At 39.8% G+C, this 17137-nt stretch overlaps 2 protein-coding genes across 3 annotated transcripts in view; one reads left to right on the top strand and one right to left on the bottom strand.

The window, feature by feature from the left end:
* Positions 1 to 10757: 10757 nt before the first annotated feature.
* Positions 10758 to 17137, bottom strand: part of CLNS1A (chloride nucleotide-sensitive channel 1A) — a 29728-nt gene continuing 23348 nt past the window's right edge. For both annotated transcript variants that reach the window (XM_081100081.1, XM_081100080.1), the window contains 2 exons: positions 15618 to 15708; positions 10758 to 11501 (listed from right to left, as the gene is read on the bottom strand). In XM_081100081.1, coding sequence (XP_080956207.1) covers positions 15641 to 15708 — 68 coding nt within the window. In that variant the 3' untranslated portion in view covers positions 10758 to 11501; positions 15618 to 15640. The remainder of the gene's footprint in view (positions 11502 to 15617; positions 15709 to 17137) is intronic.
* LOC308525285 (c-Myc-binding protein-like) lies at positions 13906 to 14268 on the top strand (the record flags this gene model as incomplete). Its single annotated transcript, XM_081100083.1, has 1 exon — positions 13906 to 14268. Exon 1 carries the CDS (start codon positions 13960 to 13962, stop codon positions 14266 to 14268), a length of 309 nt encoding a protein of 102 aa, XP_080956209.1. The 5' UTR covers positions 13906 to 13959.

The raw sequence follows: 17137 nt of genomic DNA on the forward strand, positions 1-17137 counted from the left end.
AGTTACATGCCTCTGACAGAAATCAAACCCAGGTCCCTTCAATTTGTGAGCCTGTGCTTTATCCACTGGGCCAAACCAGCCAAAGCATGACACGGTTTATTAGGCCTGCACAGTATTTAAAAACAACAAACACACACACACACACACACACACAGCTAATATTTTAAGTCTTTTTCACATAAAAATCCAGTTTTCTCTTGCAAAATATCAAAATATCTGGCAATACTAGGCCTGAATTCTGCTCCCTATAAAAAACATGCCATCAGTTATGGCATCTGCTACCGGGGTACTTCTTACTGCAGTTATCTACTGTACAGTCCCAATTCCCCATTGTTCCTTTAAGAACTTAGTTGCTGTCTTACTCTCTCTACAATACTACTCCAGTATATTTCTTGTGATTTCAATGCCCATACAGATGATGCTTACAGTGTCTTGCCTCTCAGTATGTCGGCTGAACGGAAAGACTCAATAGTTTTTCCTATTCTGTCTCAGCTACAACTTTGGTCATTACCTTGAATTTGTCATTAGCAATAACTCAGACTCTTCTATAATCTCAACACCCCACTCTCCAACACTAACACCTCTTTCCAGCTTGAGGACACTATTTCCAATGATTCCTTGACCTTCATGGGGAGCTTTTGTTCATTGCTACCACCCCCCTTTCACATCTCACTCCTCTCAAGTGTTCTCTCAAGTGTGTATGTTCCCCCACGTCCCGGGTTCAGGATCTGGAAGAGGAGCCGCACACAAATGAAAGAGACGAGACAAGAGATAATTTGGAAATTGGGGGGCCAGGCGAGAGTCCATCCCAAGAGGATGGACTCCGCTTGTGCTCAGGCCTCGCCATCTTTTTATTCAGTTTGGGATCCACCCATAGCCCTTAGGCAGGCAAGTTCCAGTAAAAGACAGAATATCTTATCAGTAAGGTTTTACATGACTCTGGTGGGGAATTTGCTTCAGCTACCATTGTCTGGACTAAACAGTGGATGCACAGCTCTGACCTTTGCCAGGGCTTCAAGGGTCACCAGCCTGCCTGGCTCCTTGTCCACACCTCTCTGCTAGAGAAGACTAGAGGCAGCTTCCCACGCTTAAGCAGCTTAAATTACACACTTGCATACCATTTTAACTTCCTTGTTTCTTTATCTCTTCATCATCCTCACATGGCTTAACCACAACTTGATTAAATCTGCTTATTCCATGCCTGCACCTGAACAGTTCTTTCAAAGAATTTTTCTGTAAAGGGAAGAAAATGTGGGCAGTAGCTGAAGGAGAAAGTTGGGTCAAGAGATTTTTTTTTAATGGGAAAGATATCAGCATGTTTATATGCTGACTAGAATGGTGCAGTAGAAAGAAAATAACTGATGATGTAGGAGAGGAAGGGGAGATTTAGTGAAGACAGAATCAAATACACAACGGTAGGGGTTGGCTTCAACCAGAGGCATAGACAGCTCATTCATAGTAACAGGAGAAAAAGTAACATATTGGCACAAGAAGAGTTAGGTAAGTAGATGTGGTGGTGGGAGTTTGAAGTTCTTCAATTTTCCTCTTCCCAATTTCTCTAAAAAGCATTCTAATCAGGCCTTCAATTCCAACATTCCACTGAAATTCTTGCCAAGAATTTCCATGTTGTTAAATGGAACTCTCATCCTTCCTATCAGTATTTGATACAATTGATTTCTGTCTCCTGAAAACACTTGTTTCAGAAAATCATTTTCTCACGTTTCTTTAGATAGTTCTTCCTCCTTTCCCCAAACTACATGATAGTCTCCCAGGGCTCACTTCTCTGAGCTCTTTTCTATTTATACTTACTGCCTTAGTAATTTTATCCAGTCCTGTGGCCTTATAGCAGCATCTATATCCTAATGACTGCCAAGTTTATATCTCTAGCTTATATAACTCGACTCATATTCATCTGTATATATGACATTTCTCTTTGGCTAGTAACTTAATTCAAACTGCGTAGTTTATCCAATCTATTGATGGGGTATTCTAGTCATTCACTTCAAAAAAATTTTTTTAAATTGATTTGAGAGACAAACATTGATCTGTTGTTCCACTCATCCATGCATTCACTGGTTGCTTCTTATAAGTGCCCTGACCAGAGATTGAACCTGCAACCTTGGCGTATTAGGACAATGCTCTCACCAACTGAGCTACCAGGACAGGGCCTAGTTATTCACTATTAAAGCAATGCTTCAATAAACATTCTTGTGCACACCTCCTGTGTACATGTGTTTTTCTAGGAAGGTAGGCTTTCATAATGTTCATTATGGCCTAGTTTGGTCCAAGCCTCCACCTACTTCCTATCTCCCAGATTACTGCAGTAACTTCCTGTTTCTACCCCTGAGCGATCCTATCAATATATGACACAGCTTCTTATTTCTGACATAAATGCATGTATTCCTCCAGTTAACTATTATAAAACTGTAGGAAATGGGTGTTAATGTGTTGGGGAAAACTGCATATCAACCAATGGGACTTCTGGGTTAGACTAACATCACTGCCCTATTTAGCAATTATTTGTGAAGTAGTTCACATTATTTAAAAAACATGCTATAACAAAACTGTACTTGAATGCTAGGGCTAGAATAACTACAATTTAAATAATCCTACATGGTGAATAAGTTTCCTTGCTTCTAAATGGCATACAAGATTCCACAACTTCTTGTGGAAATATGTATTTTTAAATGTATTTTTATTAATTTCAGAGACAAAAAGAGAGGGAGATAGAAACATTAATGATGAGAGAGAATCATTGACCAGCACGCTCCCTACTGGGAATCGAACCCAGGACCCTTCAGTCCACAGGCCAATGCTCTATCCACTATGCCAAACAAGCTAGGACTATAGCAGCTTCTTAACTAGAATCTTTGCCTTTAGTCTTCCTCCTTGACATTCTAAGTTGGCCAGACTTGTATCCTAATCTACCACTTCAGTCCCTCACACAAAAAACTGCAATGGCTCCCGTAATAAACCCCACCTCCCCAACTCCCATCACAGCACTTAATACTCTGCCTATTTCCTAGCTTGAACACCTTGAAGCACCTATATCTTTTTTTAAAAAAAAATATATTTTATTGATTTTTTACAGAGAGGAAGGGAGAGGGATAGTTAGAAACATTGATGAGAGAGAAACATCTATCAGTTGCCTCCTGCACACTCCCCACTGGAGATGTGCCCACAACCAAGGTACATGCCCTTGACTGGAATCGAACCTGGGACCCTTGAGTCCGCAGGCTGATGCTCTATCCACTGAGCCAAACCGGTCAGGGCGAAGCACCTATATCTTAATCTGTGTACTCACCAACAAAGAACAGGCACTCAAAATGTATCTTTTGTTTAAATGAATTAAAAACTCCCTATCAATCCAAAATACTTCCCATTCCTTCACAATTTCCTCCTACTATAGCTAGTCAATCTTCTCCATATACACTGGTTACCCCGTCATAGTTATACCAAAGTCCACGATTACTCTAGCCTCTGAGCCATTCTTTTACCATCAAAGGTGACAATCTCAGACTGCAAAATCACCTCAGAAAAGATTGAAAAACAAGCAAATTTCAAATGTCCAAATGTTAATTCCATAACTTAGAGACCAGTTAACAGAAATGTGCATGTTGCCCTGGACGGTGTGGCTTAGTTGGTTGAGCGTCATCCGTGCACCAAGGGGTCTCAGGTTTGGTTCAATTCCCAGTCGGGGCACATGCCCAGGTTGCAGGTTTAGTCCCAGTCAGGGTGCAGTCAGGAGGCAACCAGTCAATGTTTTTCTCTCTCCTGCTGGAAGCCAGTCCATCCTTGCTGCTTGGCACAGTCGCTGCAGGAAAGAAACATCTGCACAGCATCTGTTTCAAGGGACCTGGTGTGTATGGCATACTGTTCTTAATATGTTTGCTAACCTTCTTGGTGCTATGTGTTTTAACGAAGGTCACCTCTCAGAGAAAGGTTGTTTCCCCAGGTAGGGATTTTTCCCTGAAGTTAGGGAGGGAATAAAACCCCTTAACTAATTGCAAGGCGGGTAGTTAATCACTTTAACTACAAACAATCACGCTTAAGCTACATAATCTTTACTCCCTGGAATGGAGATAAGAAATGCCCTAACCTTTGGAATAGAGATTGATAGGATTGGAATCAACTGGTATAAATACAGAGGTAACAAGACAACAGGACACAGAACCTAGAGACAGAACCTGGCTACAGAACCTGGATAGGACATGGCAAGAGAACCTGACTAGAAACTGGTGACTGAACCTGGCTGGAGAACCTGGCTGGAGAACCTAGCTAGAGAACATGGCAAGAGAACCCGGACAGAACTTGGCTGGAGATCCTGGCTGGAGAACCTAGACAGAACTTGGCTGGAGATGCTGGCTACAGAACCTGGCTGAGAACCTGGCTATGATGATCACCTGAACACTGCCTTCGTGTCATTCATTCTTTGCCGACTCCGTCCACACCTATGGGAACCCCTGGACCTGCTGGGGTTGGACCCCAGCACTCTCCCCCTCTCCTTTCCTCTCTCTAAAATTAAAATATATATATATATATATTTGTATATATAATGTGTGTGTACATGTTAACAGTTTATGAATAAGTCTCTCCTCTTGAAGACAATTGAGCGTGGGGATCACGAAATGAATGATAGATCACAGAGTAGGAGATCAGTATCCAGAATATAGTACAAGGGCAGATTGCGGAAGTGTAAGTCACCACATTCTTTTCAGAGAACAGTTGAGCAAAATCTAACCAAGTTTAAGATTTACACAAGTATTTTTTGTTTCTGGGATTAGAAGAAATAAATGTTTGTGGGTCCTATGGGAAATGCACTTATGGTAGGCATAATGAGAAGAATGTAAGCTAATGTGATAGAGAAACACACACATGTGCATAAGACATTCACATGAATATTCAATGCAGCATTACTTTAATGAATAACGAACCTTAAATGCCCATCAAGAGGATGGACGAACTGTGCTATACAGCTGCCTATATCAACTTGGATAAAACTCTCAAAGTGTTACACAGTAAAAGCAACAGAAGGATTCAACCAATACAAATTTAAAAATATGGAACCCAATCATGTACAGTATTAATAGGATACATACATACATATGTGGCAAAAATAGAGTTATAATAAATACCAAATTTGGAATAGTGATGTTGACCTCTGAAGAGGGACTGGGATTGGGGGAATACAAAAGAAGCTTCAGTTGTATTTGTATAATTTTATTTCCTCACTGCACGTGAATATACGGACATGTGTTTAATTTAACATGCCAAAAAAATTTCAGAACAGCCCAGCCAGTCGGTTTAGTGGCTGAGTGTTGACCCATGCACCAAGAGCTCGCCAGTTCGATTCCCGATCAGGGCATATGCTCGGGTTGTGGGCTCTATCCCCAATAGGAGGTTTGAAGGAAGCAGCCTATAGATGTCTCTCTCTCTCTTACGCTCTAGAAACCAATAAAAACATTTTTTTTTTAAAAAAAGAATATATATATAGCCCCATTTCCTATCCCTCAGTTTAAAAAAAAGACTGTGTGCGTGTGTGTGTGTGGGGGCGGGGAGCGGTGTATTTGTTTTCACATGCAGCCATAACGAAGTGCCACAAGCTGGGTGGTTTAGAAGTATACTGTCTCATAGTCCTTGAGGCCAGAAGCCCAAGACAAAGGTGTTAGCAGGCCCACATTCCCTCTAAAGGTCCTAGACCTATTCCAGGCTTCTCTTAGCTTCTGGTAGACCCAGGAATTCCTTGGCTTGTAGATCCATTACTACACTCTTCCATCTTCATATGGCCTTAACTTCTATTCATATCTGCTTGTTTCCAAATTCCCCCTCCTCTTCATCTCCTATTTCTACCAGAAATAACTATAACCACTTTCTTATGTCCTTCCAGAGGTATCTCATGTATTCACAAGCATGCCAGCTGGCCCCATGTCTTCTATATAAAATATCTTTGCATCTTGATCTTTTCCATTTAATATATCTTGGAGCTTATTCAGTATCAATACATAAGTACTACCTAACTCCTTTTAAGGATAATTTTCTAACCCTTAAACTGTACTGCAAATTGATCCATACCTAATTATAAACAATGAGGTTGTTTTCAGTCTTACTTTTACAAATAAAATTGCAATTAATATCCTTGCATATATAACCTTTACTAATGTGCAAACTATGTATAGGATAAATTTCTTTAAGTGGATTTTCTAGATCAGTGGTTCTCAACCTTCTGGCCCTTTAAGTACAGTTCCTCATGTTGTGGTGACCCCCAACCATAAAATTATTTTCATTGCTACTTCATAACTGTAATGTTGCTACTGTTATGAATCGTAATGTAAATATCTGATATCCAGGATGGTCTTAGGCGACCCCTGTGAAAGGGTAGTTCGACCGCCAAAGGGGTCGCGACCCACAGGTTGAGAACTGCTGTTCTAGATCACAGAACATGTGTATTTTTGACAAATAATGTGTTCCTCAGTTTTCATAAAAACTTTTCTTGCCCTAGCTGGTTTGGCTCAATAGTAAGAGTGTCCATCAACCCATGGACTGAAGGGTCATGGGTTAGATTCCGGTCAAAGGCATGTACCTCAGTTGCAGGTGCCATCCCTGGCCTCAGTTGGGGCACGCGGGAAGCAACCAATCGATGTGTCTCTCACATCACTGTCTCTTCCCCACCCTCCCACTGTAAAAATCAATGAAAAAAAATACCCTCAGGTGATGATGAACAAAAAAAACAAGCTTTCTTTACTTTTACTATATACAATCCCAATTTGTTGAAGTACTTTTTAAAAACTTGGGGTTGCAGTAGATAGCTATAAACTTTTTGCAAGCCAGCATCCAAGCATCCTTCTATTTGGGTTAATCTTCCATTGTAAGAATCTGGGCAGGGGAAATGCCCTCCCACTACAGAAGCTGATGGGGCCACTCATCTTCTGTCCCTGCCAACACACACAGTGCCAACCAGGACTCTGTGGTGACTCAAAGACATGGAGGCCATTAAGAAATCAGTCTAACAGCAACAGAGGAATCAAACATCTTATGTAAACCACTCCCAGCTGCTATCCATTTGTGAACTACCAGATAGGCTTCGAATAAATTTTTTCTGCTTATATTTGCCCAATTACAACCAGAACTTGGGCTCATAATTTTGGTCATACTTTTATGAACATAAATTGCTGCACTATCCTCAAATTTGCACCATGCAGCTACAAAGGCTTAGACTGTTGTATTTTTTTGTAATACATATATTTGCTTTTCGTCATAATTCTATCAGCTTTTTACTGCTGCTATTGCTATGCCGGACACAAACATTCCTTTCTCCTTTTCTAACCTGTGGCTTGCCTAGAAACTAGATGCTCGGCTACATCAGACCTGTTTGTAGAGCAGTAGAGACATGCAGTGAAGTCCTTAGGTCCTGTGAGAAAAATTCAGATTTCACCACATATATTTTAATTGCTCAGTGGATTTTTATATTTCAGGTTTCTTAGAGATGAGTTAATGTTATATTTTAAGCTTCTCCTTTCAGTTATAAAAAGAATTACTACTACTGGTAATAATTAACATTTATTGGGCCATTTCTAGGCACTGTTGTTCTGTGTGTATTAGTGATTCATATATCTTTAAAATAAAATTAAAAAAAAGAAATCCTAAGAATTAGTTAACTTGTATTCACTTTTATTTAGACTTCTTATCCCCAGGTTCCATTTCTCTTTTTTATCTTCTTAAAATTATGTTAAAAACAAATAAAAAATTAGGTCCACTGTACTCCTAAAAGGCTGATTTCCCATCTGAAACTATGAGCTACCTGATATTACATATTGGTTTTATGTATATATATAAAACCCTAATATGCAAATAGACTGAACAGTGGAACCGGTTGCTATGATGTGTGCTGACCACCAGGGGGTGTACACGGACCATGGCAGGCAACGGCAGCAGGTGGCAGAGCGTGGAACATGGCAGGCGTCAGTTGCAGAGGGATAGTGGAGGAGGTGAGTGGGGATGCCAGACCAAAGCAGGGCGCCAGTTCATGTCATCGGGGTGAGCCTCTGGTGGTTACTGAAAATTCTTTGCTCCTGTGCCCTGTGGTCCTACCCAGTGCTCACACCTGCTGCCAGTGCCCCACCCACTGCCAGCACCCAGCACCAGCCCCAATTGCTCGGTGCCACCAGCGGGTGTGATCGGGGCCAAGAGCCACCTCTTGTACCCGCTGCCAAGATGGCCCTGCTCACACCAGCTGCTGGCGCCAGAGCCACCACTTGAATCCAATGCTGGCACAAACCCCGCTTGCACCCATTGCTGGCACTAGTCCCAATTGCTCTGTGCCGTCAGTGGGCATGAGCAGGACGTGTGCCGTCAGTGCATGGGAGTGATGGGAGCAGGGCTGCCGGCAGACAGGGGATTGGGGACGGCTGCAGGAGGGGCAGGGTGGGGGTGCTGAGGATGGACCAAGACCCACCCCTGTGCCCACCGCAGCCTCGCAGCCCACAGTTCCTTTCAAGGTGCACAAATTCATGCGCTGGGCCCCTAATGTATCAATAAGCAGACAGTGTGAGATTCTACCAAAAATGTTTGTTTCAGCTTCTTTGGCAATGGATGGCAATAATTCTATTAGAACCTTCATAAGAGATTTGCTTAGAATTCAATTACTATATATTAGCCACAGATGGATAGCAGATGTAGATTCAGCCATTCTAGAAACACTTATAAAATGGGATTTGCATGAGTTAGTTATACAGTAGTGCTACTATCTGAAATCCTGCAGGTAAAACAAATGCAAATCTCTTTCTGAGCAATGAGTAATCACACTTGTCCTTTTCTAAAAGTAAAGGACTACATATTATGATAACCTGTGCATAATCTTTTTACTAATATTGGTAAAGATCCTAACAAGATCTCAAAATGCATAACCTACAAAAAGGGAGGAGGAAACGTGCTGGCATCATATCTTAATGAATATATGTTAAAAACGACAGAATCTAGGAGATGACCACTAGTCCTAGCTATTAGGGATATTTTAGATGGCTCACATATGGGCAGACAATGTCTATGCCTTTCTCTGAATTTGTTCTATACCAAGAAATGAAACAATTCTAGCAACCCTAACATTAAACTCAAATAGAATCAAGAAATGCTGGCTTCCTGATAATTATGAATTTCACTTTTTAGAAGTCTGACCTAATCTCTTTCTCACTCCTTCTCCAATTTTCTCCCGTGGGTGCAACTGACTGGTATTACAGAATGTGACAGGTGACTCTTTGCATCTTGTCTGCCCCGCCAAGAGATGTTTGGCCTCCTACATCTTAGTTGAGTATATTATCCACAATACCAGGCCGAGCACAGCAGTGCCCATAGGAAACACAATGAGCAGAATCTTCTTGACATTTTGTTGGCATGTTATCAGAGATCTTTATATTTCACTAAAAGTTAGGATTACAAGTCTGTAAACATGATTTTAAAAAGCAATTCAAGCCCTGCTGGCATGCCTCCGTGGTTGAGCGGCGACCTATGAATCAGAATGTCATGGTTCAATTCCCGGTAATGGCACATGCCTGGGTTGTGGACTTGATCCCCAGTGTGGGGTGTGCAAGAGGCAGGTTATCAGTGATTCCCTCATCATTGATGTTTCTCTCTCTCTCTCTCCCCCTCTCCCTTCCTCTCTAAAATCAATAAAAACATATTTTTAAAAAAGGGGAGGGGGATTAAAGGGTGGCTCTCTCTCTAGAACACGTCAGCATCTTTCCCCACCCCTTTCCTCAACGTCAGTTTCCCTGGCCTCTTCCTCCTAAACTTCAAGGGCCCTTCTTTTGCCTCTGTAACTTTTGTTTCTTGGGCCCCTTTCTTCTACCGCTCGCTTCTACCTCTGTGACTTTCTAAATAAACATTCTTTTATTGAATGAATGAATAAATAAATAAAATGGTACCCAAATAGAATTTCTAAAATCAACCCATGCACAAGAATACCCTGTTTACTGAAATGGGTAAATGTCTAGGACAGAGTGAGTGCTGCTGAGATTTATAGCAGTCTGTGTTTCCTTTCAGCTCCTGGTAGATGGTAAGGCTTAAAAATCCCAGCTCACTCTCTCTATGATACTAAGTGTTACTTTGCCTCTCAATTAAACCATTTCCTCATCTCTAAAGTAGAGCAATAAAAACATCTCTTCCTCGTATGTAGTTATGAATAGTATATGCATAACATATGTAGAGAACTCAGGACAGTAGTTGGTATGAAGGTCTCAGTACATTCCAGTGTCCATTCCGAGTGGCCCTTTCACTTGCCTATTGTAACAAATTTGGTATTTCTGAGAGGGTCAGAAAAAGAAAAATTACTTTCTTTTCAGTCTACCATGAAGGATGAGGGAAACCTAGGGAAAGTGTTGAAAATAAAACCGGGCTTAGTGATGACAAAGTTTAGTCACTAATTAGCCAAGTGATTCCAAACAGCTTTTCTAACCTTATTTTTAAAGTCAAATAATGGTAATGAAGTTCAAGTATAAATCTGTAAATACAAACTGAGTTGATAAGTATGCTAGAAGAAATTACTCCAAATCAAGTGGAAGAAGCAGAAATTCCTTAAAATGTGTTAAATCTTTGCCCGACTAAATATCTGCCAGAAGCTTTAATGACACACTTCCTTACTCATTTCATGTTCATATTCTCAGAAGTCAAACAAAAATAAGACCAACAAGATTCTCATTTTTGCCAACATTAAAAAAAAACACATTTCCCATTAATGGTTTTAGTCAAGAATGAGAGTACAATAACATAGAAAACCTAGATTTATTTGTTAAGCTATTACAAAGACAAAACAATTATCATGTGGAGTACTTTGAGGACTTCATCCCAATTTCATGTGTTCTGCTACAGAAACTGAATGAAGAGGCTACAAATTAAAGGATGTAACATAACCTAAGAAGCTATAATAGAACAGACAGGTGAAACATGGTGAAAGGAGCAAAAGCTAGTCAGAAGCAGCACTTGTGTGGCTGGGATGTTTCCAAAAAGGCTCCCTAGAGATGCCTGAATGAATTAATCTGGGTCCCAATAGTAAAAAGATCCTTACCCCTGTGGAGAACGAGCAGAGGCCTGATTCATCTGAGATCTTAGTCTTTCTTTTTTAAGGGTAAGGGTGTCCTTAGGCCCTAAAGGGGTCTTAGATTCAGCCTCTCTTCCATCCCCTAAGTGCCCGTGCATTTTCACCACATACCCCTGCTAGGTTACGGAAGATACATACACTGAAGGCAGGAATTATAGGCCTACTCAGAAGGTACCTAGACACAGAAAATTTGGGGATAAAAGATAAACTACAAATACCCTCTTGGTTAAGTAAATTCACCTTGGTTAATAAAGGTCATAGTTTCTTCTGCTGGTGACAACTTGTTGTCTCATACAGTCTGTCTCAAGAAAGAACTGGTTCAGGAAGTTTTGGAGAAGGAAAAATATTTTCATCAACACCCACTCCACAGAGGAAAAGGCACCAAGTTCTCTCCTACAGTTATGAGCAGAATCTGAAAAACAAAAGGTTTACAGTGTTTGTCATAATAATAGCTGTTATTTATTGAACACCTAGTCAAGAGTGCCACCAGACTTAGATATTATTACATCTCAGCCATTGCAACATGCCATCATCCCCTTTTTTCAGATGAGGAAACTGAGGATTAGAGAAGTTATATGCCTTGTCCAAAGACACAGAGCCAGTATGTGGTAGGGTTGAGATTCCACCATTCATGTGTCTTCCCCTTTACCCCATCTCATGTGTTGAGAGGTCCGAGGTTCCACTATCTTGAAAATTTTAATTGTTTCATAAACACTCTAGTTAATCCTTGCTCATTCCTTAAAGGCAAACACAATTTTAAGTGATTAAAAATATACAGGCATTGTTTGAAATTCAGGTCAATTATCCACATGAAGAACTTGCATAAACCTGATGAAAAAATATCTCTCAGCTCCAGCTGTAGCATAAAATGAATAGAAAACAAATCACCTCATTAGAAGTTTGTGGCTATTTTATGGTTATTTCACCATAAAATTACATTACAGAGTATCCTACAAATTCTCTCCTGGGAACTGGAATGACATCCCATTTGTGCAACCATTAGTGACAGACCAAATGAGTTTCTCATAATTAATAGAGTGGTTGGTGTTCTCTAGTTTACTTTTCAGGAAGAAATATGTGAAAGCCAAATCAAAAAAATCTGTTTTCCATTTTCAGTAAGATATAAAAAGTACTACTGAAGTGAAAAACCAACATGCTATAAAGAACATGATAAATAAAATGTAAGACAAAAGGGAAGAATTAAGTTTGTACCAAAAGAGTTCCCATGAAATAAAATGCTCAAGTGATGGCATCTGAAACGATGAGATATGAAAATTAAAGTTAACAGAGCTCCAGCAATATGAATATAATTTTTTAGTTAACTGTAGAGGAGACATTGCTAATTTTAGACTGTATGGCTACCAATGACAGAAGTAAATGTTGCAGAAATAAAAATTGAGTACTTAAAAAAGGAAAAGGACTCTAAGAGAATATTTTCTGATAGGTCACCTGGCAGCACCTGAGATGAAAACATGGTGAGTATAAGAAGCAATGTTATGCCCCAGTGGTTTGGCTCAGTGGATGGAGCATCAGCCTGTGGACTGAAGGGTCCCAGGTTCGATTCTGGTCAAGGACACATGCCCAGGTTGCGGGCTTGATCCCCAGTTGGGGGCGTGCAGGAGGTAACCAATCAATGATTCTCTCTCACCATTGATGTTTCTATCTCTCTCCCTCTCCCTTCCTCTCTGAAATCAATAAAATATATTTTTTTTAAAAAGCAATGTTATATTCATAATGGCAATAATTTAGAAGGTAAATGGAACTTGGATAATGGATCTCACAACCTAATTAGATGCCTGACAATAGAAAAGTCAAGTCAAAATATATAAATCTTGCCATGCTATTACTATCTGTTTTAATAAAATAAAGACCTGGACTTAAGTAGCATTTTAAAGACTGGAAGAAAGCTAGTATTCAAGAAAATGCTATCAGACCAGAGGCAGGATACTATAGAGAAAAGGGATAGTAACTTAATGTGAAAATCTTAGAGCTTATAAGGAAGGACTAGGATTATTAGTCTTGGCTCTGTACGATATGAACTAGTTACATAACCTTTAACCTATTAACTGCCACGTGTCCAAAACGGAAACATCCCCACACACGATATTTTGAATTTAAAAAAAATCATCTGACTCTGGAGTTGAATAAAGGATGTCATCTTCTTATGAGTTGCTTGGTTCGATTATTTCTTCATCTGATGCCATTTATGAGGATTGAATTTTATTTGCACAATATAATATATTACAACGATAAATTCAATAATAAAATCATGACAATTTTCAATTCTACGGAAATATCAACAAAAGCGAGTACGAAATAAAAATAAACAGTCAACACATAAAGCCTCAAAAACAATAAATTTTGTTGATGCTCCAAAGACAAAATCTGTAAAAAAATAATGAAGAATGCGCACCATGTTTACCATTTTAGGTGTGAAATTTACAATAACACAAACAAATCTCAAGTGTCACAATGAACAAAAAAAATCTCAAGTGTCGCAGTGTTTATCTCTCGTGCGTCTGAGTGCGGCCCTATATGTCGATATTGGAATTTCTTCCATATGCACTGGAATACATACGAAATTAAGTTATCAGAATTTTCTTTACAAACCCAGAGATGTCACTAACAAGCCTGATTTTAAAATTGGTCGACCAGAGTTGATATGCAAAGTTTGCGTCTTCAGACGCTTATGGCGTACAGAGGGTTAGTTATTATCTAACATTCAGTTGCGATGTTTAAGCTGGCAAAGGACGACTGATTTCTCAGAGTAACATGTAGCAAAAAAAAAAAAAAAAAAAAAAAGGAACAAGGCTGCTCAGAGCCCGCCAGCCACGGTCTCCGGCGCCAGCTACGCTGCTGCCGCTGTCACTATGGCCCCTTACAAAGCCACCGACTCGAAGCATGAGCAATTCCAGAGGTACTTGGAGAAGTCAGGAGTGCTGGACACGCTGACCAAGGTATTGGTAGCCTTATATGAAGAACCAGAGAAACCTAATGGTGCTTTGGATTTTTTAAAGCATCACTTAGGAGCTGCTACCCCAGAAAATCCAGAAATAGAGCTGCTTCGTCTAGAATTGGCAGAAATGAAAGAGAAATATGAAGCTATTGTAGAAGAAAATAAAAAACTGAAAGCAAAGCTTGCTCAGTATGAACCACCTCAGGAGAAGCGTGCTGAATAGGATTCTTCTCAGTTGAAAAGACATTGAAAAATGTTTTGTAAGACTCGTATAGTTTATATAGTATATAATCTTTTCTGAACAGATGCTATAGAACTTTTATATATATATATATATATATATATGTTAAATTCACCTATCACACTTTAACTGTTATAAACACATCCTATCTAATAAAAGAGAAACATGGTAATTGGCGTATGACCGCTACCCTTCCCTGTGCGTGACAGGGGATGAGAAGGAGAATAAGCCATATATAGAGGAAAATTATAGTTTGCTGGTATAATTATATAGTGCTTTTTTCTCTCAAAATATTCTTCTAGCCTTGAATTCATTTTATCTTCATTATCCCTGTGAAGTAGGTAGGGCAAGTATGAGGGGAGGTTGGGTGCTGAATTTTTAGGCCAAAGACTGATATTAATACAAATTATTTACTAACTGTAGAACCTTGGGTACATCAATTAACTGCTCTGAAATTCACTTTCCACATCTGTTACTTGAGAATAATATCTGTGCTGCCTACCTCACAGGGTTGTTGTGAAGGTCAAGTGGAATGTGTGTGAAAGATTTATAAATGGTAAAGCACTATATTCTTGGGGGTGCGGGGGGGAGAGGAACAAGATACAGACAAAGCTCATGAGAAGATCAGAGGGGAGAAAATGGGCAGTGAGCTCTTGTACTAGTCAGGAAAAGCAGGTATGAAACAATTTGGAAATGGTAACTTTTGGACAACTGTATGTGGACTTGTTATGGTTTGGCAAATCAACCTTGAACAGTCAGGTGCCCAGGACCTTGGCCTGCCATTATTTTCAGAAGTAGAGAAGCCAACACAAGATTATGAGTAGAAGCTTAACTAAGTTTGAAATTGCTCCTACTTCCTCCCTGATTTGAATAGCAGTGAGTTGCAGCAAATCTCTGCTTGTATTTTCTGATGAAAATATTAGGATTTCAAGTCACAAATGGGGAAAGGTGACTCAAGAGCAGACCAGGACATGATCTCAGGCTTTGCAGCTCCCACCTGAGCCAGCCAGGGAGCGCTCTATTTCTGAATAAAGGGCTAATGTCATTCTCCTCAGTTCACTGAAGATGGGTGTATCTTAATCTTCCATATACTCTCAGTGCTTGGCATGTGTTAAACGCTCGGTAAATGTTTATCAACCTGAACATCACCATGCTTGCAGACCTTGATTTCTTAGAGAAAACACCACACACCTAATTTTCAATAATGTCAGGAATGGATTACTTTTTTCCAAACTGCTCATTTTATACAATCCTCCTGAATTATGAAAATAAAAATTAATTATTAGGCAGGATTTTCATGTTCAGTGACAAGGGAAAAATAAACTACTTACCCCAAAGCAACATAAAATCATTTTCAGTGATCAACATCTGCATCCTCAAACTGTCCAGCAACCGTGGGTGTAGTGTCTACCTCCATCCCATCTGAAGAAAAAGAAATCGACCGCTGAACAAAGTCTACAGAGCACTTTAATCAGGAAAAGATTCAGCTTCTACTTTGACCAGAAGGAAGCTAGTGCCCTCTGTTGGTAAGAGTTGCTATTTTGAAAATTCAAGTATAAAGAAACACATTGAGAAAGAAAAAAAAAAGCCACCTGTGGATTTAGGCTAAAGTAAAATGAGTCTAAACACTTAACATTTACTTTGTAAATTCTCAGTCTCAACACTAACATAACGTAGGAATTTCCAAACACAGTTATAATTGTTCACTCTTCACAGAACTGTGCTAGAAATTTCTGTACAACTTTTTTTTTTTAAAGTATAAAGTCCTATCCTCACAGAGCTTTGACATAATTCAATAGACAAGACAAAGTAAAGCAAGGTTCTCGCTTTTCCTATTTATCTCATCTCATTTTTTTAAAGGGAGAGGAGGTTAGGACAAGTAAAGAAAAGCCCTCTGGGAAGAGCTGTCCACACTTACTGTCTCCACTTCAACTCAGCTTCCATTTACCCAACTCTCCAGCCCACAATATGGCTTCTGCCTGCTGCCCCCTGGCACTGCACCATCTGGACACCAGCAGGGCACAAAAATGTAACATGTATCTAAATTAACTCATCATCTTTCCACACAGAAAATGCTTCTTTCCTGTCTTGCTAAAGGATACCTCTTACATGCCCAATTCAGAAACTCCCACCACAGCTCTAACTTCTGTTGATTCTATCTTTTGAATATCTCCCAAATCTGTTAAGTTTTTTTGACATTCCGTGCTACTACCTAATTTGAGCCACTACCTCTCATCTAACTAAAGACTTAAGTTACTTAACAGGGTTTCTCTTCTTTCCTCCAGTATTTCCCTCTGCAACTAATTTTCCATAGCATAGCCAGAGAAACACTAATCAAACTAAAAATTTTCCATGGCTTCCCACAGACCTAAGCATAAGGTTGAAACTCTTTAACAGAGCTTCAAGTTCCTTATTTATCTGTTGCTGTAACTACCCTTCACTCTCAGAGTCGCAGACATAATGAACTACTTTCAGTTCTCAGTTAGCACATGGATGACCCTTTTACCTGCCTCTCTCCCCAACCTGTATGCCATCCCTCTTCACCAGGGTCATTTTTATTCATCTTCCAGATCATGGTTTAGATGTAACTTATTCCATGAAGTGTGATTTTCTCCCTGACTATCCAGGCTGGATGAAGGGTCCAGCCTCTGATTCCACAGCTATTCAAGCTTCCCCTGTATTTCAACGCTATACCACAATAAACTGTAACTGCCCAATAATTTTATTTTTCTCTCCTCTAAAATTGATACGAAGATAATAACTTCATCTCTCTTGGGCACTGCCATATTCTCTATACCTGGCACAGTAGCTAAAAAACAAAACAAAAACATTTAACATAAGCACACAAAGC

This window comes from Myotis nattereri (genome assembly GCF_964212035.1).
Source record: "Myotis nattereri genome assembly, chromosome: 9".
Taxonomy (NCBI): domain Eukaryota; kingdom Metazoa; phylum Chordata; class Mammalia; order Chiroptera; family Vespertilionidae; genus Myotis; species Myotis nattereri.